Here is a 27,991-nt window from a genome sequence, read left to right on the forward strand (position 1 = left end):
ATAGCACCCTGAATGAGATGTTGGATGTTCACACGACACCAATCATACAGCAATTGTCAACACAGATATCGATGCATTCGGTTATCCCAAAAACAAAGCAAGGGATTCTTCATCGAGGTTATACAATTTGTTTGTTTGTCACTTCACGGCATGTTGCCAAATGTTTCAGGAAGAGAGATGGTGGAAGGATTGGCAGGGGGCTGTGGCTAAGGGCTTCACAAACTGGAGGTCAGGATCCCAAATAGGGTCAGGAACTGGAAATCTGGGATCCTGTACTCCAACACAGCAACGGACAACTCCCTCCCGTGCCGTCATCAATCTTCTCCACAGTCGCCATTTTCTCAGCCTTGTCCCTCTCCCATGGTGTGTGGCCTCTCAGGTTAAACTCACCAATGGTAGCGTGGGACCGCGGAAACTTTACCCTAACCTAAACCTTCTCCACCTGCCCAGACAGGGTTCCAGGTCTTACTGTGAGGGACTCTGTCAGCACCAGCACAACTCGCAGCCCTTCTACCACGTTTGTCCTTCCTCCATCAACAGCAATATCACTGCTCAGGGACAGGAAATGGTGGGAATCAAATAACTGAGAAAGTTTGAATACATCGATGTGTTCATTGACAATGCAGTGAAGGTGCCGTGTCAAGTAGTTCAGAAGCAGACATACCCGAGTCTTTCCTGGCCAGTGCGGCATCGGAAGGCTTTTCATCTGTTTTGAAAACAGGGAATGGTCAAAGCGAGGATTGGAGTTACACAGGAAATTCCAACATTCACATGGGTTAGATGAATGCTTGCTAACTCTGGGTTGGACATGATCCTGCAGGTTTCATCACATGCCCATTCAGTTGGCTCTTTGGGATGTCCCATCCATCTCCCCATTGGGAGAGCAAAGCAAACATCGCCCCTTGGTAACTTCTTCCAGAATTTTCTGTGTTTGCTTCAGCTTCCCCTTATCACACCGTTTTCTCTGATTTGAATATAGGACATGGAACATAGAACATTACATCCCAAGATAGGCCCTTTGGCCCATGATGTTGCGCTGACTTGTGAAACCAATCTGAAGCCCATCTCACCTACACTATTCCATTATCATCCATTTGTTTAACCATCCACTTGCTTCATAATTGATGAAAGAAAGTGCCCAAAAAAGTATAAACAATATACAAGTTTTTTTTAAAATTGTGAGTTTTGTTTTCCGAATAAAAAATGAGGTCTGCAGATGCTGGAGATCACAGCTGCAAATGTGTTGCTGGTCAAAGCACAGCAGGTTAGGCAGCATCTCAGGAATAGAGAATTCGACGTTTCGAGCATGAAGGGCTTATGCTCGAAACGTCGAATTCTCTATTCCTGAGATGCTGCCTAACCTGCTGTGCTTTGACCAGCAACACATTTGCAGTTTTGTTTTCCCAGCAATTAATCTTTAAATTCTCAAGATTCCCAGCCAAACCCAGAAAGTTGGCAACCCCTATGTGGAAGGGAATAATTTTCTTTCTGGCAGTATGAACTGTGGGACAGTGGTAGTGTCCTCACCTCTGAGCCAGAGGGCCTAGGTTCAAGTCTCACCTGCTCCAGAGGTGTGTCACAATATGCCAATAGAGCCTGGTTACAAATGGTGGTCTAGGGGCCCTTTTGACGCAATGGTAGTGTCCCTGCCTCTCAGCTAGGAGGCCCAGGTTCAAGTCCGATTTGCACCAGAGGTCGCTGAATGAGTTGATTAAAATATTCAAAACAAAATATTTACTTCAGAACCAGACAGAACCTAGTAAGCAAATAATAAGACATCTTTATTTCCACCCTCAATTTCTTGCCTGTTTTGTCCTCTCTGCAGGAACTGGTTGCCATTGAAGCCCTACAGGCCATTCGGCCCATTAAGTCTGTCTGTACCAATCCTCTGAAGAGCATCCCACCCAGACACACCCTATCCCCATAATTCCCATGGCTAATCCAGCTAGCTAACTTATCCCTGGACACTATGGGCAATTAAGCATGGTCAATCTACCTAACCTGCACGTCTTTGGACTATGGGTGGAAGCCAGATCAAATCCACACAGACACACGGAGAACATGCAAACCCCACATAGATAGTACTCCCAGGGTAGAATTGAACCCAGGTCCCTCTCACTGTGAGGCAGCAGTGCTAACCACTGAGCCATCACGCTGCCCACGTCCCTGGGTTGAGAGGGGGCAGTGTCTCATTTACACTGCACTCTGAATTTCTCTTTGTTTTTGGAACCTGACAGATACTGACACAATCTATAGTAGACACAGACAGCCCAGCTCCAATTCAGTTCTCAGCTACAGAAAGCTTTCTTCTAGTTGTTAACATATTAGGAATGAGACTGAATGCGTTACTGACTTTTACGCACTCTCTTGTTGGGTTGAACAAACTTATCAAGGTATTAACACTCCACAAAGACCTCTGGGGAACCAACAGTAGGAAATAAATGCTAACCGTGACAATGATACTCATATCTCAAAATAACAATCAAGAAAATTGGGAATGTGTTGCATGCTTACTAATTATCACTAATTGTTTATTGACAAAAACAGGCTTGCATTTGTAGAGCAGCTTTGATTTCCTCACTTTAGCCCAAAGCATTTCACAACAACCTAATTATTTCACACTGCCTCCACTGTTGTAGTTTACATGGTGCAGTCAATTTGTGCACAGCAAGATCCCAAGAACCAGCCACGAGATAAAGGCCAGAGAATCTGCATTTAATAATGAATAATGAGAAAACAAAGCAGAGACTGCTGGAGAAGCTCAGCAGGTCTGGCCATGAATGTGGAAAAAGACACAGGGCCAACACTTTGAATCTCAGAGCACTCCTCCTCAGAACGCTAGGTGTCAATAATGTTCTTTGAGGGACAAATATTGGCCAGGAGACCAGTCCTCTTCAAAATTAAGTTGGGGGGATGTTATCTATGCACCAAACCTGAAATGTTTATTCTGATTTCTGTCTCCAGGCATGCTGCCAAACTTGCTGAGCTTTTTCAACAAGTTCTTGATGTAGATGTTGGATTGTTGAAACAACAAAGCTTTCTGAAAACAATCCTCACCCATTTGTTAAACAGCCAGATTATTAAAAAGACATAGAGCTACAGAGAGGGAGCAGGGAGGAGTTACCGTGACGATACCAGAAATAGGTGGGTTTATGCATCAGGTAAGGTTTGACAGGCAGAGGCTCTCTTTTCCTGGAAAAACGAGGCCGAGAGGTGATCTAACGGAGGGGTGATCTAACATAGGGTTGATCTACCAGAGGGATGATGTATTGGAGGGATGATCTAACGTAGGGGTTATTTAATGGAGGGGTGATCTAATGGAGGGTGATCTACCAGGGGGTGATCTTATGGAGGGGTGAACTTATGGAGGGATGATCTAATGTAGGGGTTATTTAATGGAGGGATGATATAATGGAGGGTGATCTATCAGGGGGGTGATATATCACAGGGTGATCTAATGGAGGGTGATCTATCAGGGGGGTGATATATCACAGGGTGATCTAATGGAGGGTGACCTAATGGAGGGGTGATCTTATGGAGGGATGATCTAATGAAGGGGTGATCTAATGGAGGGATGATCTAATGGACGGTGATCTAACAGAGGAGTGATCTACCAGAGAGGTGTCCACCAGAGGGGTGATCTAACATAGGGATTATTTAACGGAGGAATCATCTAATGGAGGGGTGGTCTAATGAAGGAGTGATCTAATCTAGGAAAATCAACATTTTGGGCAAAATGATGAAGGGGCTTATGCCCGAAACATTGATTTTCCTGCTCCTTGGATGTTGCCTGACCTGCTGTGCTTTTCCAGCACCACACTCTTGACTCTAATCTCCAGCACCTGCATTGCTAACTTTCACCTGATCTAACAGAGGGCTGATCTAACAGGGGTCTTTTACATGATGGAAGGTTTTGATGCTCTGGATGCAGAGAGAATAGTACCCTTTGTGGGGAGGAGGGTTAACTAAAGGCCATCACGAAGAAATCCAACAGGGAATTCAGCAGAAACATATTCACCCAAAGACAGGTGAGAATATGGAACTCCCACCCACAGGGATATTTGTCATAAATACTATCAATGTATTTAAATGGTAATTAGACAGGTATATGAAGGAGAAGGGGTAGAGAATTATATGGCAGACTCAAATGAGGAAAGGTGGGGATGGGCTGAGTTGAGGAAGAAGTAGCATAGACCAGCTGGGCCAAATGGCCTCTTCTTGTGCCATATGTAATCCCATGTGATGTCATCATTGTTGATTCTTACTTGCCCTCTGAACTGGCTTAGCAAGGCACTGCTCCAGAGAATTCAGGGCAACTAGGGATGACCAATAAATGCCAGCCTTGCTAATAATGGCCATGCCCTGAGCATGAAGTAACAAAAGAGACAGATACACCAGAGGAGAAAGAGCAAGTTGTCAGCTTTGGCTCAGTGAATAACGCACTCCCTCGGAGTATGACAGCTCACTCCAGGGCCTGACCATACAGGTCACTGACTGCTGCTCAGTGTTGAGAGAGGTGTCACCTTTCGGAGAGATATTACACTGAGGCCCTGCCTCTACTCTCAGGTGGATGGGGGAGGAGCCCATGGAACTATTTTGAAGACGAGCAGGAACACATAGCCCAGTGACCTGGCCAATATTCACCCCCAGCGTCAATCAAAAACAGATGTCTGAGATCTGTTGGAGGGAGTTGCTATGCACAGATTGGCTCCCACTCCCTCCCACTGACCATCTCTGTTACAACAATGACTGCCACTACAAGTATGTTTCATTAATGGTAAATCACTTTGAGATATCCAGTGGTTACAAAAGGTGCTATATAAATACAAACTTTTATTTCATTTGTAACAGGGAACAAGTGGCAGCATCAAAGAGATTCTCAATGGGGTCGAAATGTTACTTGTCTTTTTCTCTCTGTATACAGCAGTTATAAAGTGACACCCCAATGATACCAATGCCAGCAATCTCAGAACACCAGAGCAGATATTCATCCAGTATCAGCACACACCCATCAGTTCTTACATTTGGAAATGGACCTTCCCACAGAGTGGCTTGTGGGTCACCGAGGACACTCAGCCCATCTAGCTCATCCAGTCATTGAACCGTTTATTTATTCATGGGATGTGGGTGACCCGGGCTGAACCTGAACTAATTGCCCATCCCTAAATACGCAGCGGGCAGTTAAGAGTCACATGTAGGCCAGGCCAGGTAAGGATGGCAGTTTCCTTCCCTAAAGTGCATTAGTGATCCAGATGGGATTTTTCCAACAATTGTCAATACTTCCATCTTCGTGACTTTTATTAAATTCAAATTCTACCATCTGCTGAGACAGGAGTCGAACCCAGGTCGCCAGGACATTACCTGGATCTCTAAGTTAACAGTACAGGAGCGATACCACTGGGCCAGAGAGTTTTCCAGTTAGCCATCCACAATTCTATGGGGAATTCCTTCATCCCTCAACTTGTCCTCAAACACAATTAGGTTCAGTCAGTGTTTGGGCCATTTAATCTTCCTCGTTTTCTTTTTTTGTCCTTCGTTAGAGTTGCATCTTCAGTGAGCTGTCTGGATTCTGAGCCAGAGAGCAGCCCAGGCATTCTTCTCCTGACATCAGGTGCTCCACTGCTGCCCCAAGAATGTTTCGGCCCCTCAGTCTCCAGGATCAGCGAAGAACGGATGAGATTGAGGCTGCTGTATTTTGCCAGACATCAATTGATCATTCCTCCGAATTTGGGTCCATTGTGAGGGGCACTGCAACTCCCCAATCCACCCTCTTTGCCACCCTCTGCGAGTTCCCCTCCAAGCCACTCACCATCCTGACTTGGAAATATATCATCACCACTTAGTGTCACTGGGTCAAAATCCTGAAACGCCCTCCTTAAGGGCATTGTGGGTCTACCTACAGCACATGGCCTGCAGCGGTTCAAGAAGACAGCTCACCCTGACCCTCTCAAGGGACAACTAGAGACAGGCATATATTTTGGCCCAGTCACTAACATTTATGCCCTACAGCTCTGCCAATTCAGAGACATATAAGTCCATCTTACCACCGACAGCATTGAGTACCTTAGATCTCCAGTCAGTCATGCACCGGAAGAGGCTGCGAGGGCAGTACAGAGCACTGTCAGGGGGTGAGGGAGGGGGAGGGGGAGCACTGTCAGGGGGTGGGGGAGGGGGAGTGGGCAGCACTGTCAGGGGTGGGGGAGCACTGTCAGGGGGTGGGGGTGGGGGAGGGGGAGTGGGCAGCACTGTCAGGGGTGGGGGAGGGAGGGGGAGCACTGTCAGGGGGTGGGGGAGGGGGAGTGGGCAGCACTGTCAGGGGGTTGGGGAGGGGGAGTGGGGAGGGGGGCACTGTCAGGGGGTGGGGGAGGGGGAGTGGGGAGCACTGTCAGGGGATGGGGAGGAGGAGTGGGGAGCACTGTCAGGGGTGGAGGAGGGGGAGTGGGTAGCACTGTCAGGGGGTTGGGGAGGGGGAGTGGGGAGGGGGGCACTGTCAGGGGGTGGGAGAGGTGGAGTGGGGAGCACTGACAGGGGGTGGAGGAGGGGGAGCACTGTCAGGGGTGGAGGAGGGGGAGTGGGGAGGGGGGCACTGTCAGGGGTGGGGGAGGGGAAGTGGGCAGCACTGTCAGGGGATGGGGAGGAGGAGTGGGGAGCACTGTCAGGGGATAGGGGAGGTGGAGTGGGGAGCACTCTCAGGGGGTGGGGGAGAGGGAGTGGGGAGCACTGTCAGGGGGTGGGGAGGGGGAGTGGGGAGCACTGTCAGGGGGTGGGGAGGGGGAGTGGGGAGCACTGTCAGGGGGAGGAGAGGGGAAACACTGTCGGGGATAGGGGAGGGGGAGTAGGGGGCACTGTCAGGGGGTGGGGGAGGGGACAGTGGGAGGCACTGTCAGGGGGTGGGGGTGGGGGACAGTGGGGAGCACTGCCGGGGGTGGGGGGGGGAGTGGGGAGCACTGACGGGGTGGGGGAGGGGTACAGTGGGGAGCACTGTCAGGGGGTGGGGGAGGGGGACAGTGGGGAGCACTGCCGGGGGTGGGGGGGTGGAGTGGGGAGCACTGACAGGGGTGAGGGAGGGGGAGTGGGGAGCATTGTCGGGGGTGGGGGAGGGGGAGTAGATACCACCTTTATCACTGAGTCCAAGTTACAGGTCAAGCCTCTACTCCAGAGACCTCAGCAGGCATCCGCAACGCAGTACTGAGGGAAAGCTGTACTGTCAGTGGGGCTATTTTGCATTGGAACTAGGGGCTTAGGAGCAGGAGAAGGCCATTTGGCCCTTTGAGCGTACTCTCCTATACAATAAGACCATGGCTGATCTGCTGCTGGTCTAAATCCACTTTCCTATCTGCTCCTCTGTAATCGCTGACTCCATTGTCTCAAGAATCTAATGCAGCCTTGAACAGGTTGAATAGACTTGTCTCCACTGCTCTGTGGGGAAGAAAATTCTGCACATTAATGATCATCTAAGAGGACAATAAGTTTTCTAATCTCCATCTAAAAAGGGAAATTCTTCTTCTCAAACATCACTTAAACCTCCTGCACAACAGAAAACATTGTCCTGGTAACCACACTCTCTCTAGTCCCCACAAGATCTTAACAGTTTCAGTAAGAATTAAGCAGGAACCTCTCATTTTTTAATTGGGTATGAACTCGAACAGCTAAACCTTTCTTCACTAGCCCCTCATCCTAGGAATAAATCAAGTTAACCTTGTCGGAGTTGCAATAATAGTTGCCATTTTTCAAAGAAGACAACTAAATATGGTCTCACACCCCATTCCAGAAGTGAATGTGCACACCATTCCAGATGTGGTCTCACCATTGCTGTGTACAGCTTCAGTATAACTTTGGACGAGTCATGAAACCGAGGCCCTGCCTTCTGCTCTTTCATTTAGAGAATAAAAATCCCATGGTCACCATCCCATAGCCACCGTCCCACGATCACTATCCCATAGCCACCGTCCCACGATCACTATCCCATGGCCACCATCCCATAGCCACCATCTTGTGGTCACTATCCCATAGCCACCATCCCATGGTCACTGTCCCATGGTCACTGTCCCATGGTCACTATCCCATGGTCATGCCCCATGGTCACTCTCCCACAGTCACTATCCTATGGTCACTATCCCAAGCCACCATGCTCACTATCCCATGGTTACCATCCCATGGTCACCATTCCATGGCCGCTATCCCATGATCACTGTCCCATGGTGACCATCTCATGGTCATTATCCATTGATCACTGTCCCATGGTCACCGTCCCACGGTCACTATCCCACGGTCACTATCCCACGGTCACCATCCCATGGTTGCTATCCCATGGCCGCTATTATGAAGAGCAGTCTGGGAGATTGCCCTAATTTACAACATTTATTCCTTAACCAACGTAACTAAAACAAAATTATCGTGACATTTTTTAATTTTGGGAGCTTGCTGCGTACAAGTTGGTTGCTGTGATTCTCAGACTATGATTGTAACAGCTTTGAAGGCACTTAGTTAACTGTAAAGAGCCTTGGAACGTATGAGGTCACAAACGGTGATATCAAAATGAAAGCGATCAGCTGTACACTAGCAGTGAATCATTCGAGGACTGGTCTTTCTCACATTGTATCACAGAAAGAACGTCACAGGTGCACATTGTCCCCAAGCTCGGAAAACTCTCTTCTGTATTTAAACTCTTGACCAGGTCCTGGAATGTGACCCTCATAGCTATTCAGAGCCAGTCTGAAATACTTCCCCACTCTCTCTCTGTTTGCGTGACTAGTTTGGACTGCACTATTTGTCTGTCAGGAGCAGAGACACCTGGGCGTTAGCACGGAATTACCTTAAATTGTTTGAAAGTGATCTGACCACAAGACTTATAGTTATATTCTGCCTCAGGTTCAGCTCTGACACAAAGAGAGAGAGGGAACCAGTCTGAAGTTACATCTTTCAGAGCCTGTTTACAATTGAGTTTGAGCCAGTTTGAGTGTAAGCGTCTCTGAATACCCTGACAGTGGACAAACAGGTTCAAGTCTTGCCCCAGAAGAGTTGACGTTGGCACAGAATGAGGCGTATAAAGGAGGCTGTGCCTGGTGTGACTGGACAGGATCGTGTGCATGCATCATGGGAGCCCTGTTGGTTTTAAAAGTTGATTCCATGTGTTTGCAAGTGTGCAAGTGGATAATGTGTGTATGTGTTGGAAAGCATGTGTGAGAGAGTGCTGGAGAGTTTGTGTGAAAGACAGAAAGTGAAAGAGGGAGAGGGAGAAAGAGAGTGAGAGGTGACAGAGAGAATGAGAGAGAGAAACAGAGAGTGAGGGAAATGAGAGAGGGAGAGTAAGAGATAGAGAGGGAGGATGAGAGAGAGAAAATGAGAGACAATTAATGAAATAAAAGTGTAAGGATGAGAGAGAGAATGAGAGACAGAGAATCAGAGAGAACAAGAGGGAGAATGAGACTTGAGAATGAGGGAAAGCGAAAGTGGGGGGGAGAGAGAATAAGGCAGAGTGCACATGTGAAAGAGAGTGTTGACAGACTCAGAAAAATGAGTGAGTGAGAGAGAGTGAGAGAAAGACTGAGAGAGTGAGAATGTCTGAGAGTATCTGAGAAATGGTGAGTACATGAGAAAGAATGAGAGACTGAGGGAGAGTGAGAATGAATGCTTGAGAGTGGATGTGTGAGAGAGTGTTTGAGAGAGTGAGGATAAGCGTGTAAAATAGAGACAGAGAGAGACTAAGAGAGAAGGTGACATAAAGAATGTGTGCACTAAGGTGTAATTATGAGAGTAAATGTGTTTATGTGGGTATAATGTGTATTGAGTGCAGGTATACAATGTGGGTCTCCAAGGTGTCAGCTTACAACATATTTTACATCATTAAATATGCATCCTTCACCCAAACAACATTTATTCAAAAACTTATTATGTGCAAAGTGTTGTTTTGCTTGTGAAGTTGTCTCTGTCCTTCCCATGAGTACCTACACCTCGCTCCTGCGGCTTTGAGATTCAGACACTGGGACCCTGCAGTTTCTTGTTGGTAACAAGTTAGTCACGATAGGGTTTGGGCCAGATGAATAGGGTTACTTTAGCATTGCCTAGTTGGGGCTGGTTCGTTCACTTGGCTAGACAACTGGCTTGCCCTGTGGAGTGATGCCCACAGCATGGGTTTAATTCCCACACTAGCTGAGGAATCTACTTCCTCAACCTCTCCCCTCACCTGAGGCATAGTGACCCTCAGATTAAACCACCAGTGGGATTATGGTGGCTTTACCATTGCATTGACTAACTGCTGCATTCACCTATAGCCTTTGGTGAGTGCACTACTTTGGAAAATAAAAACAGAAATGAAAAAGCAGTTTGTTGCTCAGGTCATGTCTTGAAATTAAGGCAAGACTTTTTAAATCAGCCTTTATGTTTTCTCCTTTAGTCAATTTTGAGAACAGGATCTGTCAATAAGGGTTTGAGTCCTGATAGACATACTTACCCTGGTTCTCAGTAGGCAGTTGGAGGGTAGGTACTTCTTCTGCTAAAAGAAAACAATTATCTTTGGGAAAACACACACCAGGTCAATATGGTCACTGAATTCAGATTAAATAGAGTCTTCTTAATGGATAGACCCTTTACAGGAAAATGCCTCATTAAAATCTAATAACTCACTGTCAGACTATCTCACGCTCACTCTCCTTTCTCTCGTGCACTTTTTCACTCTCCTTTTCTTTCTTTCTCTTTCAATCTCTCTCACTCTCTTTCATTCACACTCTGTCACTCTCTAACACACATCTCTCTATTTCATTGTCTCTCTCACACTCAGTTTCTCCTTCTCATTCTCTCTTTTCCTCACACACACACACTCTTTCACTCTCTATCCCTTTCATTTTCTCTTTCTCTCAATCTCTCTCCCTCTCATTGCCTCTCAAACATACACTCCATCTCTTTCTGTCTCACACACATGTACACTCTATCCCTTTCTGTCTTACACATGTACACTCCTTCTCTTTAGATTAGATTAGATTAGATTAGATTTACAGTGTGGAAACAGGCCCTTCGGCCCAACAAGTCCACACCATCCCGCCGAAGCGCAACCCACTCATACCCCTACATTTACCCCTTACCTAACACTACGGGCAATTTAGCATGGCCAATTCACCTGACCCGCACATCTTTGGACTGTGGGAGGAAACCGGAGCACCCGGAGGAAACCCACGCAGACACGGGGAGAATGTGCAAACTCCACACAGTCTTTCTGTCTCACACACATGTACACTCCTCTTTTTAACTTACTCTCTTTCTCTCAATTTCTCTCCTTCTCACTCTCTCCCAAGTACACTGTTCTCACCCTTGCATTTGTCTTTTCCTCTCGCCTCTCAATCTCTGTCTCCTTATTACATTCTCTCATATACTCTGCCTCTCTCTCGCACACATATGCTTTTCCCCTCTCTCTCCCTTTCATTCTCACTTTCTCTCTCTCTCTGACAGTCTGGAAATGTTACCTGATTTGGGAGTACTTGCTGAGTTTTCTGCCTGTCTCTCTGCAAACACACAGTACACAGATACAGCAAAAATTGAATAAAAGCTCTTGAATAATATACAGAGGTTGACACAACAGGCCACACACATGAGGATTGATGGATGAAAATGAGATGGGGATTACAAAAAACATGATATGGACTAACAGAATGACTGTTTTTCTAATGTAGATATTACATGAGGTTCCATTGCTTCCAGACTTTGGTCCGCATTGTGAATCTGCCAATCAAAATCAACTCAAGTCCATGAATCTACCAATCAAAATCAAGTCAAGTCACAAACAAACGCGCCTCCCCTCCAACTCTATTTTGATTTAGTCCCTGCCCTCCCACTGTTTTTGATCACACAGCATTGCCCTTTGATGTGAAGGGCACTGCTTGTCACTGGCCACTCGGGTGTTTTCCTATTTTTCCTGGTGTTGGAAATTGAATAAAGATTCGTACACCTTGTGTCTCTCACTGTGTCTCACACCTGCACACACACACTATGGGTGCTGGGGGAAAAAAAATAATAAGCACTACCGCAGTTAGGCGGTAGTGTGGGGGAAATAAAGGAAAAAAAAAACAGGGGATCTCCCTTTCACTGTAAGGAAAAAAAGAAAAAAAAAAAAATAAACGAACGCGCCTCCCTGTTATGGTTATATTTGATTGCTGCAGGATGATAATCAGATGCTGGGCCTAAGTGGTTAATAATGGAGTGTTTGTTCCTTGCTATCTTTCTATCCCCATCACCTTTCTGGTATTAAGGGGAGTCCTCCTGATTCCATTGAGGTGAATTTGGAGAAGGATGGGGCTGGGACAACCCTCTTTGATGGAGTCCCATTTATGAGTGAGCATCCTGGGGTCAATGTGCCACTGGAACTGAGAACTCCCGAGAGAGAGAGGGAGAGAGAGGGAGAGAGAGAGAGAGAGAGAGAGAGAGAGATGCCAAACAGCAGGATTGATGCCTTGATCAGAGGCTGTTTTCTGATGTTACTGGAAACGTTCCAGCTTCACATGCCCTATCCCTAGCCCCTCACTCCGTCAGGAGCCCGGAAATGGTTCTGAGGCAATCTCTCAGCAGGAGGTCAGAGGGTAATCAGAGGAAGCCATGATGCTCAAACAAGTTCACTATTGTTGGCATTCTTTTGGAAATAAATACACCCCTGTTATATCAATCCCAAAACAATGAGTGAACTATAACACTAGACACTTTTCTCAATAATGGGATTATTGACAGACTGCAGCATAAAGTATGTCTGTTTCTTACCAGCCACCCCTCTATACCAGTGGTCACTATAAATGCTCTAAGTACTTAGTTAAACAGTTTCATTGGTGTATCTTACAATACAATAAGCATAATATTAACATCCCTCTTCACTTTGGGCCCTCTCAGAATTCTGGCCTGTGTTTTCGCAAACTTATTTGAAGCCTTTCTTGAGTTCCTCCATTTTGAGGTGTTCATAGGGTTTCCAACAGCACTCAATCCCTCCCAGAGGAACAGTGGCCAGACAGTCCTCAGACCTTTAGATTGGCCCTGCCACCTCCCTGTTCCACCAATCATCTTTCAGAAATTGGTGAATGCAGACACACCCAAGGACTGGACTGTATCTTGCAAACCTCAGAAACACTGCTGATGATGAGTAAGTTCCAGGTGCCTGTGAGAAAGTTCAGCCCCAACAGTCCTACTATCAAACCTTTGCAAAAGGGTTAATTCCTAACTGATCAGTTGTCATCCAATATTCCCCCAAAGGTCTGTTTTATATCTCCCACACTATAACAATGCCCCACTCAAGTTATAATTAGATTAGATTAGATTACTTACAGTGTGGAAACAGGCCCTTCGGCCCAACAAGTCCACACCGACCCGCCGAAGCGCAACCCACCCATACCCTTACATTTACCCCTTACCTAACACTACGGGCAATTTAGCATGGCCAATTCACCTGACCCGCACATCTTTGGACTGTGGGAGGAAACCGGAGCACCTGGAAGAAACCCACGCAGACACGGGGAGAACGTGCAAACTCCACACAGTCAGTCGCCTGAGTCGGGAATTGAACCCGGGTCTCAGGCGCTGTGAGGCAGCAGTGCTAACCACTGCGCCACCGTGCCACCCACTTAATATATCACACCAGAATGGATGAGATGGACCAAATGGCCTAGTTCTATACTCTTAATTCTATGTGATAATTTAAGCTTTGAAAGAAACTTTCACCTTCCCATTTACAATTGATGCTTTGTAATGGGATGTGATACCTAATTTATTTTTCTGTGTTTTGATATTATTCTTTGTGATGATTTGGAGATGCCGGTGTTGGACTGGGGTGTACAAAGTTAAAAATCACACAACACCAGTTTATAGTCCAACAGGTTTAATTGATGAAGGAGAGACCTCCGAAAGCTAGTGTGCTTCCAATGAAACCTGTTGGACTATAACCTGGTGTTGTGTATTCTTTGTGATGTTTGGATGTTTGGAAAAACTTAATCCCTTCCTAACCTTTTATCCCTAAATACAAGGTGTTCATACCTAGTCACTGTGAGACTATTACAGAGCCTTGTCAGTCATAGAAAAGTCCATTTGTACACCAGAGACAGGTTTATCACTAGAACACTCAATGTGTGAAACCCATGACCAACAATTCCTCCATGTGGAGGCTGGTTTACTTTATCATGAATCAAGTTATGAGAGAAAATTCTTCGGTGTTCATCCAATCCTCATTGTATCAGGATCTCACTTTCCACAACTGCAACCTTTATCAATAATTTATGGGTCTCCCCATGACATTCTGCTGGTCTCTCAGATTCAATCTCCCTCAGAAGACCCCTCATCAAACATTCACTCTCCTTGGCATGGCATCCAGCGGGAAATCTTCAGCCCTCCATCCCTGCTTGCGTGTTGTAGTCAGAGGAGGCATCCACTTTAGCGAGCTCCTGAGTCTGCACCTTATAGACATTGGTCTTTTGTCTTTCCCTTGGTCGTTGTTAACTGCATTGATGAAGCTTTGTCAAAGTAAGGCAAATGATTCACCAGTTCAACGTATTTCAGCTTTGGTACAAATTATTGCTGCTCATTGGTCACTCTAGGTCACTTTTTGTTGAGTGCAAAGCTGAGAATCTGACAGCAGATACTGATCAGATAATTTGTGTTTCAGCACCGGGTGTAAACTTAGCAATTCTTTGGATGAGATGGATGAAACAAGCAACTACTACAAATCTGGTTGAAATAAACTGTGAATAAGACGGTGAACATGTTCAATTCAATAGTGAAAATAAGTAAGTAACAGTCATCTTTGCTCAGCACGAGTTAATCACACTAGTTATTGGTTAATGCCATGACATCAGCTCGGATGTGACACACCCATACATATAGACATGGAATCAGGCTGTGTTCTAACCTCCTGTTGTTGATGATGCTGCTTTTGTTGGTTCATCTTCATCTTTCTCAGCAACATGTCCATGTTCTGAAGACATGGAGAAGCTCTTGGAAAGTTAACATGACACACAAACACAGGGACACAGAATACAGTACCCACATCCACCCAGTATCCACATCCACAGACATGCACATGTTCATAGACGTATCCATATTCACAGACATGAAAACGCACACAGATCATATCAATCAACATGCAACAATGAGCACTCTCAATATGCAAAAAGAATGACACTCAAGGATAGTGTTTCTTGGAGACATTCAACTCCAAAACAATGCATTGCCACAGAGGGATTAACACATGAGCCACTTCCCAGCTGAACACAGGCTGCAGTGAATCACAGAATTGTTACGGTTATTGTGCCTTCACTAGCTCTCCAAATGATCATTATGACTTATTACTGTTCTCCTGCCTTTTCCTCTGTAACCCTAAACATTGATTTGATTCAATCTAACAGTGTCTCAGATGCCTCAATGGATCCTCCCTCCACCACCTTCCCAGGAAGTGAAGAGGGAACGTGTGCAGACGGGGCAGAATAGTAGCTGTACCTACTGACACTCCAATCACAAGGTCACATTCATGGCCACGACAAACAGCAATTATCAACATCCATCAGCAGAAAGCCATTTGGCATGAGAACAGCCAAAGATTATCTGTGTGCATCTTGAGGGAATTGGTTGTCTGGTCAATCCATATGTGTTCCCTGAAGGAGTGTTTCAAACCTCCTGTAGCTACTTTGGTTGCCTTACAATTAGCAAATGCCTTAATCTAAATTGGAGTCTCCTTGACTGAGGAGGTGCGTAAAAAAGTTAGATTCAGCCCAAAGTACACCACATTCTTCACTTTGTAAGTTTGGAATGGATGTGAAGTGGTTTCTGCTTCACATCAGCCTGGATCAGGAGTGGTTCCCTGACTATTTCGCAGTAGAATCTCATTCAATGTTGTCTGGTCACAGATCAGGCTCCCATTCTGAGTTTAATGTGCCGCTCCATTAGGACTGGGGAGTCAGTGGATGGGAACTGGCACTCCTTAATAAAGGGATTTAATTGTAACCACAACCTATCCAGGTGGATTACAGAAAAAATATTCAATTGTCATGCAATTCAGTGTGAACCACTCCAACAGAACTTGCTGGAAACAGAACTCAATTCTCTAGAAGTCTTGAATCACAATCAGAATGCGATGTTAGAAATCTATGAAACAAACTCAGCTCGTCCTAGAGTATCAAGGATTTTAAAAAATCCCTCAATTTCAACTCGACTCCCTGTGGGGAAACACATCCAAACTGTTACTGCCCTGAAGAAATTGTCTCTCACTCCATTATTTCACCCATGCTTTCTGGGGCTCAATTTAAGCTCTTGGGTATAAAACCGATAGATTTCCATTGGGTTAAAATTGAGCTTCTGGGCTCTGACTTGCAACATTAAGTCAAATCCATGATACAGCAAGTCCACAAATCTTAAATTAACCTGCCAGAGAAAAATAAACCAGGTGTGTACTTAGACACGATGCAAGGTGCATTCAGTGCAACTAATGTCTCATTCATGTGGTTGGTGAGCACGTCTTGATTTCCACCACCTCAAGGTGAGCTGTTTGCTATGGGGTTTAAAGACACATTAGAAGGACAAGCAAAGGAGTGACAGAAAAATACTGACATCATATGCTGCAGAACTTGACTCCAGTTAGTTTAAACCAATCTGAAAGGAATGATCCACAGGGAATCCAGTCTCGTGCAACTGTGAACATTAACACTGATCAGTAATAAGTTCAGCCAATGAACCACCAGTCGTACACTAACCTGCACCATTTGCTGAGCCATCCTCTTTTTGTTCTGAAAACAAATTAGGTCTTTATTTTACCAACAGATATAATCCATACGTATATTCACATTAATCATATTCACATTAAGTATACATTTATAAAATAATTAAAACCTACAATCAAACCTTCAGTTACATAGGAATGTGAAAAAGCAAGCAACATCATTTTGGTCTAATTGATCTCAGAACACATAGCTCTCCACTGATGCCACCAATTTGGTTTCCTCATGAAATTCTTGCCTGACCTCTTCCTGAATGCCCTCGATGCTGTCAGCCTGGGGAGAATATTCTCAGGGCAGCCTGGAACATCTTTCCCATGGTGTGATCCCTGGTTTACTGCATAGCCACCTGCCACCTTCACATCAGAAACTTGTGGGCTTCACCCGACTCTAGAGATCTGAGCACACTGGCTGGCACTCTGGTGCAGTGCCAAGGAAGAGCTGTTCTGTCAGCGGTGCCATGGGTCCATCTCAAGTGGATGTAAAAGCTCCTGTTGCACAATGTTACAGTGGAGCTCCCCCTGGTATCATGGCCAACAGCTCTTTTCAATCAACATGTGGCCTGATATTTTGATTGCTATGACTAAAGATCATAAAAAACACACGATGTGGGAACAGAATTAGGCCATTCAGTCCATCAAATCCAATTCACCATTCAGTAAGTTCATGGTCGATCCAATAATCCTCAATTCGTTGTCTAAACTTTTCCCAATAACTCTTCATTTTCTTACTGATTAATTCTGGCTATTTCCATAATACTATAAGAAATAGCCACATGAGTAGGCCATTCAGCCCCTCAAGCCTGCTCCACTGTTCAGTTGGAACATGGCTAATCCAACAGTCTGCACATTCACTTTCCTGCTCTTTTTCCCATTACCTTTAACTCCCTGACTTATTAAGAATCTATCTCAGCCTTAAATATAGACAAAGATTCTGTTCCGGCAGCTCTCTGTGGGAAGGAGTTCCAAAGATTCACAATCCCGAGAGAAGAAATTCCTCCCCATCTCAGTCTGAAATTGGTGTCCCTTTATTCCGAGACTGTGCCCTTTGGTCCTGGACTCTCCCATGGAGGGGAAACACCCTCTCAGCATTGACCCGGTCAAGCTCCTTAAGAATCCAACATATTTCACTGAGGTCACCTCCCATTCCTCTAAACTCCAGTGAGTCGAGTCCCAACCTGTGTAACCTTTGCTCGTAAGACAATCCCTCCATCCCAGGAATCATCCTCGTGAACCTTCAATGAACTGTCTCCAATGAAATAATATTTCTCCTAAAATAAAAGGACTAACAACCTTGAATATAATATCTATGTAAAACTGGGTGCCTCATTTCCTAAATTACATCAGAAGTCACATGACATCGGATTATAGTCCAACAGGTTTATTTGAAATCACAAGCTTTTGAATCGCTGCTCCTTTGTCAGGTGAAGCGGGGACCAGTGCTCCGAAAGCTTGTGACTTCATATAAACCTGTTGGAGTGTAACTTGGTGTCATGTGATTTCTGCCTTTGTCCATCTCAGTCCAATACTGGCACCTCCACATCATACATCAAGAATATATTATTGCTGGTCAACATTTTCTGGATATTCAGACATATGAAGAGTGCAATATAAATGCAAGTTTAATTCTTCTAAACTACTAATACAAAGATCCTTTTCATCTCTCCAGTAAATAAATTAACAATTAAGTCATTTTTTTGAATTGTGATTATTTTCATTCAGTAAATAAGATTGTTTCAAATTAATAAAAAGAACTGAAGATGCCAATGAATTCAAAATATGAAACAGGAATAAAGCAGGTCAGGGAAACTCGGAGTGGGTCAGACAGCTCCAGAGAGAATCTCAGGTTAATATCTGTGGCTGAACCTGCAAAACTAAAAACAAAGTTTGTGTTTTCATAAAACAGGAGTATAAAAGCCATGGTCATAGAGCCATGAAGCTTTACTGAAACAAAAATGGCCCTTCAGCCCATTGAACCTGTTACAGATGAAAACAATCACCCAATTATTTTCCATTTAACCCATTTTCCAGCACGAGACCCACAGCCTTGGATACCTTGGTATCATCAGGGTATCATCAGTAAATTCTTCTTAAATATGATGAGGGTTTCTGAGGGTTAGCAAACAAAAAATATAACACACAATCCAAAACCAGGGACAGGTTCATTGATTAAAAAAACACAGAAGTTGTTGGAAAAGCTCCACAGGTCTGGCAGCATCTGTGAAGGGAAGTCAGAATGGGTTCGTTGGTTGAATGACCTACCAACAGTCCAATGGAGTTACAATCAAAGGGCCTTGGTTGCCCCAGTCCCCAAATCACAGCTGGCTAACAATGCAGTAGGTGAAATGGATTGTAACCTTTATTATAAGCCAGCTGGAATACAAGAGTAAGGAAACCATGCCTGGTGAGAGAGAGCACACTGGGAGAATGTTGTAGGGTTGTGGGCTCCTGCCTAAAGATATACATAACTTTAGGGGAAATGATATCAAGACTGATTCCTGATTTAGATCATCTTCCTGTGGGAAGTGATTAACCTACATTTTAGGGATGACCGCATCACAACATATCAAATTCTGAGCGGACTTGATTAATTGTTGTTAATTGTTCTTGTTGGGGAGTGCAGAACAGTGAGATAGGGAGTAAGCGGGAATGATAAAGGGCAGGCTGGTTATGACTGAGAAGGGGAGAAAAGTCCTCATACAGAGGGTGGTGATGTGATGCCCCTTTCAGTCATGGCTGACCATGGGTTGCATCCTCATTCTTGTAGCTTTCTGCTTCGCTGAAGCAATGTCCCTTGTGATTGAAGAGACCAATGCTGGAGTGACAGTCCGGGTCACAGAGGTCACATCTGTATGTGGTCGCTGATCTGCTTGAGCTGCTGCACTCCTTCCTTGGTGCCCACTTGTCTGCTGCAGCGCTCATCAGCTTCCTTTCCCCTGTTTTGAGGTGTTGGTTCAGGGTGCTTCTCCATCTTGTGCAGTCAGCTGTAAGCCGTTCCCAGAGCTCCGTAACAATACCAAGCGCCTTCATGTCCCTCTTGCAGACGGCCTTGTATCGCAGCTGGGAATGCCCAGAGGGTCTCTTCCCGGATGCGAGCTCTCCGTAGAGGATATCCATGTGGTGGATGTGGCCCAGCCAGTGCAGTCTCCGCTGCAGAGTGTATGCGCTGGGAAGGCCAGTGCGAGATAGGACCGCTGCGTCGGACCTCTGTCTTGTCAGGATGTGCCTGGGATACGGCAGATACTCAAGTGGAAGGTGTTCAGTCTTCTCTCCTGTCCGGTATACGTAGTCCACGTTTCACTGCTGTATAGCTGTGTGCTTATGATGAGGCATTGTAAACTGATATTTTTGTCTTCACTGTCAGCTTGGGATTTGTCTGTACTTGAGTGATGAGGTGAGCAAGAGTTGAGGCTGCTTTCCCGATCCTGTTGTTGATCTCTGTGTCCAAGGAAAGGTTGTCAGTGATGATAGAGCAAAGGTACATAAACTGTTGGACGACAGTGAGTTTGGAGTCATCGATGGTGATGACCAACGGTATCTCTGTGTCCTGTCCCAGGATGCTCGTCTTCTTCAGACTGATAGTCAGCCCGCAGTCTTTGCAAGCGTGAGAGAGGCGATCTATCGGTGACTGGAGTTCCTGCTGGGTGTGTGTTGCAAACAGCGTGTCCCTGATGAATGCCGCACATCCTTTTGTCTTGGCTCTGAGGCGAACCAGGTTGAAGAACCCGCCGTCTGATCTAGTGTGGAGATCGATCCCCACCTTTGCCGTGCCAAAGGTATGTTTCAGGAACACAGCAAAAACACATCCCAAAGAGTGTGGGAGCGAGGAGACGCCGCTGCGGATGTCGAAGTGCTCTGAAGAGCTGCCGTTGAACTGCACTGTCCCCTTCATGCTACTGTGGAACAATCCTGTCGTGCTCAGCAGTTTCAGCGGGCAGCCGGTCTTCAGGAGAACCTTGAAAAGGCCATTGCTGCTGACCAGGTCCAACGCCATGGTGGGGTTGAAGAAGGTGACATGCAGGGGCTTTTTCTGTTCTCTGCACTTCTCCTGCAGTTGGCGAAGGGAGAAGACCATGTCTACTGTTGAGCTTTTAGCTCGGAAGCCGCACTATGACTCTGGGTAAACACGTTCTGCCAGTTTCTTCAGGAGAGTCAAGATGACCCGAGCAAAGGTTTTGCTGACAGTGTTGAGGAGAGAGATGCCTCTGTAGTTGTTGCATTCACTTCTCTCTCCCTTGTTCTTGTAGAGGGCAATGACCTTGGCATCCCTCATGGCCTGCAGTACAGCTCCTTCTTGCCAGCACTAGCAGAGGACTTCATGCAATGGGAGTAGTAGCTAGTCTTGTAGCACTCGATCAGGTCGGGAGGAATCCTGTCGCTAGCCGGGGCCTTTCCTGAGGCCGGATGGTCAATGGCCTTGCTGAGCTCTTCTACTGATGGCTCTGTGTCTCGCTTCTCCATGGTCAGTAAGCATGTGATGACATCAACTGCTGAAGCAGACACGGTCTGCTCTCTGGACTAGCCATCAGAGTGATGTTCAACCCACCCTGTCCAACTGGTGGCCTTTGTCTGTGATTATTTCCCCAGTAGAGGATTTGGGGAGGTGGGGGAGGGAGCTGTTTTGCTCTGAGCTGGTGCTGGTGCCTGCTTGATGCCTTCGTACATTCCCCTAATGTTCCCCGTTATAGCGGCCGTCTGAATTTCCTCACTTTGCTGTGTCCAGTACTCGTTAGTGCAACACTCTGGCAGTCTGCTGACCCTCGTTCCTGGCAGCCCCGAGAATCTGTAGGTTCCTCTGTTAGCTGACCCCTTGTACCTAGCTAGGGCTACATGCTTGGCTTCAACAACAGGGGTCAGCTTGGTTGCCTTAGCCTCAAACCAGTCGTGTGTCTTGCTGGTCTTCTTCCCAAACATAGCCAGGGATGTGCCGTGCGTGGTACCCCACAAGGTTTCCCACTTTTGTGAGGCAGAGTCTCCGTGTCACAAGGCACTGAGTTCTGTCTTGAAAGCCTCTGAGAACTGTTGGCTGGGACATCTCGCTGACATTGATGTGAGGGTTCCCCTGTTGCTTACTGTGATGGATAAGGGTAAGTGGGAGTAATAGTCTCAGGATAAAGGGAAGGCTGGTTAAGACTGAAATGGGGAGAAAGTTTTCATGTGGAGGGTGGTGTACCTTTGGAATTCTCTGCCTCAGAGGGCTGAGCAACCTCTGTTACTGTTAAGACAGAGATTAATAGACTTTTGGATTCTTCAAGACTCAGGGATATGGGCAAGAAGTTAAGAAAGTGGACTTTGAGTAGAAGGTCAACTGTAGTGGTCTCAGGGGGCATGTGGCCGACTTCAGTTCCCATTCCTATGTAGAACAAAATGGTTCTAGTTGAGGATATATAAACCACCATCCAGTGATGACAGTGAAGGCTAGATGGGTTGAATGGCCACCTTCTGTATTACATTCTATAATTTAGCATTCCACCATCCTGCAACTCCATGGTGAGATATCCTGGATGGCTTCTTGAGTGTTGTTGGGGCTGCACCCATCCAGGCAAGTGGGGAATATTCCATCACATTCCTGACTTGTGCCTTGTAGATGGTGGATAGGCTTTGGGGAGTCAGGAGGTAAGTTACTCACTGCAGTATTCCCAGCCTCTGACCTGCTCTTGTAGCCATCGTGTTTATATACTGTTAGACAAGTTCTCCTGTATGTGGGTGCAAATTGCCTGAATGGTGCTAATCATTCACAAACTTCTCACTTCTAACCTTCTGATGGAGGGAAGGTCATTGATGAAGCAGCTGAAGATGGTTGGGCTGAGGACACTAACCTGAGGAACTCCTGCAGAGATGTCCTGGAGCTGAGATGGCTGACCTCCAACAACCATGACCATCTTCCTATGTGCCACTGGAGAGTTTTCCAATAATCTATTTAATGATCCAGTGATCTAGATTTATTGATTCATCAATTCACAAGTTATGATTTTTATTCAGAGATTCCATGATCAATATTGACTAGATTCACTTGAAGGAAGGACAGGACCAGCAGCTCAACATTCCAGGGTGTAGAGGTTTCAGGCAGGATGGGGGAGGGGGGAGGTCAGAGAGGTGGGAGCATTGCATCATTGATAAAGGAAATCATCACTGAACTAATGAGCTAGAATGATCTTTGAATGAAGGCTTCCAGGTAGAGATTTGCAAATAATACAGGAGCAATACTACAGGCTCCCTAACAGCCAGAGGGAGATGGAGGAGCTGATATGGAGGCAATTCATAGGAAGGTGTGGGGGAACAGGATTATAGTTGGACGGGATTTCAACTTTCCAAACATTAAGTGGGATGACCTTAACGTGCAATGATTAGAGTGAGCAGAATTTTAAAAGTGCACCCATGAGAGGTTCATGTGTCAGTACATGGATAGTCTGACCAGAGATGGGGCAGTGCTGGACTGAACACTCGGGTGAAGTTTTGTGGGTGAGTTTCAGTGGGTGAGTGTTCTGGGGACAGTGACTATAACTCTGTAAGTTTCAAAGTCATTATGGAAAGCGATAAGGGGAGTGCTGAAGGTAAGTGTCGAAGGTGGGGGAAGGCTGGTTTCAATATCATTGAAACGGGGTGGCACGGTGGCTCAGTGGTTAGCACTGCTGCCTCACAGCACCAGGGTCCCAGGTTCGATTCCAGTCTCTGGTGACTGTCTGTGTGGAGTTTGCACATTCTCCCCGTGTCTGCCTGGGTTTCCTCCGGGCGGTCCGGTCTCCTCCCACAGATGTGCAGGTCAGGGGAATTGGCCATGCTAAATTGTCCATAGTGTTAGGTGCATTAGTCAAAGGGAAACGGGTCTGGGTAGGTTACTCTCCGGAGGGTTGGTGTTGACTGGTTGGGCCGAAGGGCCTGTTTCCACACTGTTGCCAATCTAATCATCTGACAGGACGTGGGAAATATAGACTGCGAGCAGGTACTGTGTGTTCCTCTCAGAGTGAAGGCAGCAAGTCCAGGGATCCCTGGATGTCAAGGGATATTGAGAATTTCGTAAAGACAAAGAAGGAAGTACATGTCAGGAACAGCGCATTAAATAGAGGGGAGACCCTCTGAGAGTATGGAGTGTGTGGGGGGGGGGTTGCTTCTGAAGGAAATGAGGAAGGCAATGAGGGGCCAGGAAATATCTTTGGCGATAGGAACAAGGAAAACCCCAGGCATTTTATAACTATGTGAAGAGTTAGAGGATTACCGGGGATAGAGTGGGGCCTATTAGAGACCAAAGGGGCAGCCTGTGCACAGAGCCAGAGGAGGTGGGTGAGGATCTTAAATGAATATTTCTCATCCATATTCACTGAGGAGAAAGACACTGTAGCTGGGAATTTCAGTTGGGGTGGTGAGGTTCTAGAACACGTGGGCGGCACGGTGGCACAGTGGTTAGCACTGCTGCCTCACAGTGCCTGAGACCCGGGTTCATTTCCCGACTCAGGCGACTGACTGTGTGGAGTTTGCACGTTCTCCCCGTGTCTGCGTGGGTTTCCTCCGGATGCTCCGGTTTCTCCCACAGTCCAAAGATGTGCGGGTCAGGTGAATTGGCCACGCTAAATTGCCCGTAGTGTTAGGTAAGGGGTAAATGTAGGGGTATGGGTGGGTTGCGCTTCGGCGGGTCGGTGTGGACTTGTTGGGCCGAAGGGCCTGTTTCCACACTGTAAGTCTAATCTAAAACACATTAAGATTAATAAGGAGGAGATATTAGATGCTTTAATGGATAGACAGGTGTATAAATCCCCAGGGCCTGATGAGATGTATCCGAGGCTGATATCAGAGGTAAGGGAGATTACTGGGGCCCTGATGGCAATATTTAATACTTTGCTGGCCACAGGTGAAATGCCAGATGATTGGAGGATAGCTAATGTGGCTCCTTTGTTCAAGAAGGGCAGTAGGAACAGACCAGGTAATTACAGAGCAGATAGTCCGACAGTAGGGGGAGGGACATTATTGGAAAATATTCTGAAGAACAGGATTAATCAGTACTTGGAAAAGCAGGGATTGATCAGGGATAGTCAGCACAGATTTGTTACACTGATTTGTCTGGCTAATTTAATTGAGCTTTTTAAAAAGTTGACTAAATATATTGATGAGGGCAGTGCAATTGATGTAGTTTACATAGAGTTCAGTTAGGCCTTTGACAAGGTCCCACATCACAATCCAAAGATGTGTTGGTCAGGTGAATTGGCCATGCTAAATTGCCCATAGTGTTTGGTGCATTAGTCAGGGGTAAATAGGTCTGGGTAGGCTACTCTTCAGTGGGTCAGTGTGGCCTTGTTGACTGAAGGGCCTGTTTCCATACTGGAAGGAATCTAATATAAGGAAAAAAAATGTAAGAGCCCATGGGATCCAAGGTAAGTTGGCAAACTGGATCCAAAATTGATTTCCAAATAGGAGGCAGAAGATGATGGTAGAGGGCTATTTCTGTTATTGGAAGCTGCTAACTAGTGGTGTACCACAGGGATCAGTGCTGGAACCCTTGCTGTTCGTTACACACATTAACAACTTGGGTATGAATATAAAAGGTTCAATGAGAAAATTTGGAGATGATGTGAAAATTAATGGTGTTGTTGCGAGTGAGGAGGATCAGGCTACAGTCGTATATGGATCAGCTGATAAACTGGGCAGAGCAATGGCAGATGGAATTTAACCCTGATAAGTGGGAGGTGATACATTTTGGGAGGTTTAATAGGGGAAGGATATACACAATGAATGATAGGTAGTGCTGAGGAATGAAGGGACCTTGATGTACATGACCGTAGATCCCTGAAGGTGTCAGCATGGGTAGGCAGGGTGGGGAAGGAGGGTTACAGGGGGCTTGTCTTCATTACCTGGGACAGGGAATATAGGAGCAAGGAAGTCTCACTAAAACTTTCTACAACATTGGTTCGATCACAGATGGAATACTGTGTGCAGTTCTGGTCACCGCACTATCGGAAGGATGTGATTGCCTGGAGAGGGTGCGGAGGACATTCACCAGGATGGTGCCTGGGATGGAAAGGCTCAGTTATGAGGAGAGTCTGGATTGGCTGGCTCATGGAGCAGAGGAGGAATCTGATTGAGGGATCCAAAATTATGGGAGGCATAGACAGTAGATTGAGAGAATCTTTTCCCCATGACAGACGTTTCTAAGACCAGAGGGCATAGGTTTAAGTGAGGTGCAGGTGGTTTAGAGGAAATCTGAGAAAGAGGTTTTCCACCTGGAGGGTGGTAGAAATATAGACTGTGCTGCCTGAGAGGATGATGGAGGCAGGGACTCTCACAACATTCCAGAAGCTTCTGGATGAGCGATTAAAATACCAGGGCACGATAGGCTATGGACCAAGTGCAGGTCAATGGGATTATTGTAGCTTGGTGTTTGTTGGTCAGCACAGGCATGGTGGGCCAATGTCAAGAGTGTGGTGCTGGAAAAGCACAGCAGATCAGGCAGCTTCCAAGGAGCAGGAGAATCAATGTTTTAGGCATGAACACTTCATCAGGAATGATTCCTGATGAAGGGCTTATGCCTAAAACGTCAAACCTCCTGTCCCTCAGATGCTGCCTGACCTGCTGTGCTTTTCCAGCACCACAATCTTGACTCTGATCTCCAGCATCTGCAGTCCTCACTTCCTCCATGGTATGCTGAAGGTCCTGTTTCTACGCTGTGTGTCTCCATGACTCTATATACCCTGGCCAACAATTTCCAATGTGCTTATTAGGTTCATCATCACTGAGCATAAAATCTGATGTCTATGGCACACAGCTGAGTGTGAATGTACAGCTGGCTCAATGTCTCACTGACCTGCTGGTGCTGCTGGTGCTGCTGGAGTTGCTGGAGCTGCCTGTGTTGCTGGAGCTGCTGGTGCTGCTGGTTCTGCTGGTGCCGCTGGTTCTGCTGGTGCCGCTGGTGTCCCGGTTGGAGTTCCTGTGGAAACAGAACAGAGACAATATTGCCATTGGTTTTCCTGGAAAGGTCAAAGTTCACAGGTGTTGGCTGCAAAGTAATAAGCTAATGTTCCTCCAGGGGTAATGCTGTTCGTTTTCATCCTCATGGGAGTCACTAACATGGCCATCTCCAGATGAACATTGACAGCGACCTTCCTCAGGAACTGAAACTTTGATACAACTGTGTCCAGTCTGGACATTGACACCTGAGAAAGGGTGGATTGGCCTGGGAGGGATGGCAGTGTGGTTTTACTAGGAAGTTCCCAGTGCTCCAACCTTGAGATTGTGAGGAGAGATTATTCAAACTCAACAAACGCTTCCCTTGTGTTTTGAATATTAAGTGGTGATTTGATTGAGGTTTTTAACATGTGATAGGGCATCAATCATCTACAAGATATAGTACAGAAATTCACCAAAGATCCTCAGACAGCACCTTCCAAACCCACCACCACTTCCATCTAGAAGGACAAGGGAGCAGATACATGGGAACACCATTCCCTGCAAGTTCCCCTCTAAGCCACTCACCATCCTGACTTGGAAATATACCACCGTTCCTTCAGTGTTTCAGGGTCAAAATCCTGGAATTCCCTCCCTAAGGGCATTGTGGGTCAACCCACAGCACATGGACTGCAGCGGTTCATGAAGGTAACTCACCACCACCTTCTCAAGTGGCAACTAGGGGATGGGCAATAAATACTGGCCCAGCCAGTGACCCTTCCGTCCCTTAATTTTGAAAAAGACAGAGAAAGTTCTTTATTTTATGCTGCTCTACAGTTTCAGATAAAATAAAATTAAGATAAATCAGGACCTGGCCAGGCAGGAAAGCTCCTCACACAAAGAGCAGGAAAAAGTGTGGGACTGTCTCCATAAAAATATACAGACACAAAGGGCTGAAAGGACAATCCTACAGTTTCCCAACCTAGGCTACCTCAAAGATACGATCATCAGTTACCGAGCACAGATTGATTCGTGCCTTCCCAAACCGTGAAAGATCAGGAGATTCTATTGCTCAAAGGACTTCAGTGAACCACTTGGGATTTTACAGCAATCTGATAACATCTCACAGTCAATTAACACTCCATAAAAAGACCACTCACGTGCACTGTTGATTGGACCACTGACAGCTGTCAATATCCTTTGACCTTTCTGCTGTTGACCCATGGTGTCAGAGGAAAAATACATAAATCAAAGGATAACTGAATAATGCAGACATCACCCAGCGTCATCTCAAAATCAGCGCAACAGCAGCAGATCCTGGCCTAGCTTTAGACTTCCCTTGGAGCACAGATTGTTGTAATGCGGACATTGCAATTGGCAGTGTGCTTG

The 27,991-nt window shown here is 46.2% G+C and overlaps 1 protein-coding gene across 8 annotated transcripts in view; it reads right to left on the minus strand.

The window, feature by feature from the left end:
* The window catches only part of mybpc1 (myosin binding protein C1), a 154,027-nt gene that overhangs the window by 83,427 nt on the left and 42,609 nt on the right, over positions 1 to 27,991 (minus strand). For 2 of the 8 annotated variants that reach the window (XM_060839605.1, XM_060839602.1), the window contains exons 3-8: positions 26,523 to 26,645; positions 16,710 to 16,742; positions 14,873 to 14,938; positions 11,460 to 11,498; positions 10,454 to 10,495; positions 665 to 706 (exon numbers count right to left, since the gene is read on the minus strand). In XM_060839605.1, coding sequence (XP_060695588.1) covers positions 665 to 706; positions 10,454 to 10,495; positions 11,460 to 11,498; positions 14,873 to 14,938; positions 16,710 to 16,742; positions 26,523 to 26,645 — 345 coding nt within the window. The remainder of the gene's footprint in view (positions 1 to 664; positions 707 to 10,453; positions 10,496 to 11,459; positions 11,499 to 14,872; positions 14,939 to 16,709; positions 16,743 to 26,522; positions 26,646 to 27,991) is intronic. The other 6 variants (XM_060839603.1, XM_060839607.1, XM_060839606.1 and 3 more) reach the window with 6 other exon arrangements.

The sequence above is a fragment of the Hemiscyllium ocellatum genome, chromosome 19 (genome assembly GCF_020745735.1).
Source record: "Hemiscyllium ocellatum isolate sHemOce1 chromosome 19, sHemOce1.pat.X.cur, whole genome shotgun sequence".
Classification (NCBI taxonomy): Eukaryota; Metazoa; Chordata; class Chondrichthyes; order Orectolobiformes; family Hemiscylliidae; genus Hemiscyllium; species Hemiscyllium ocellatum.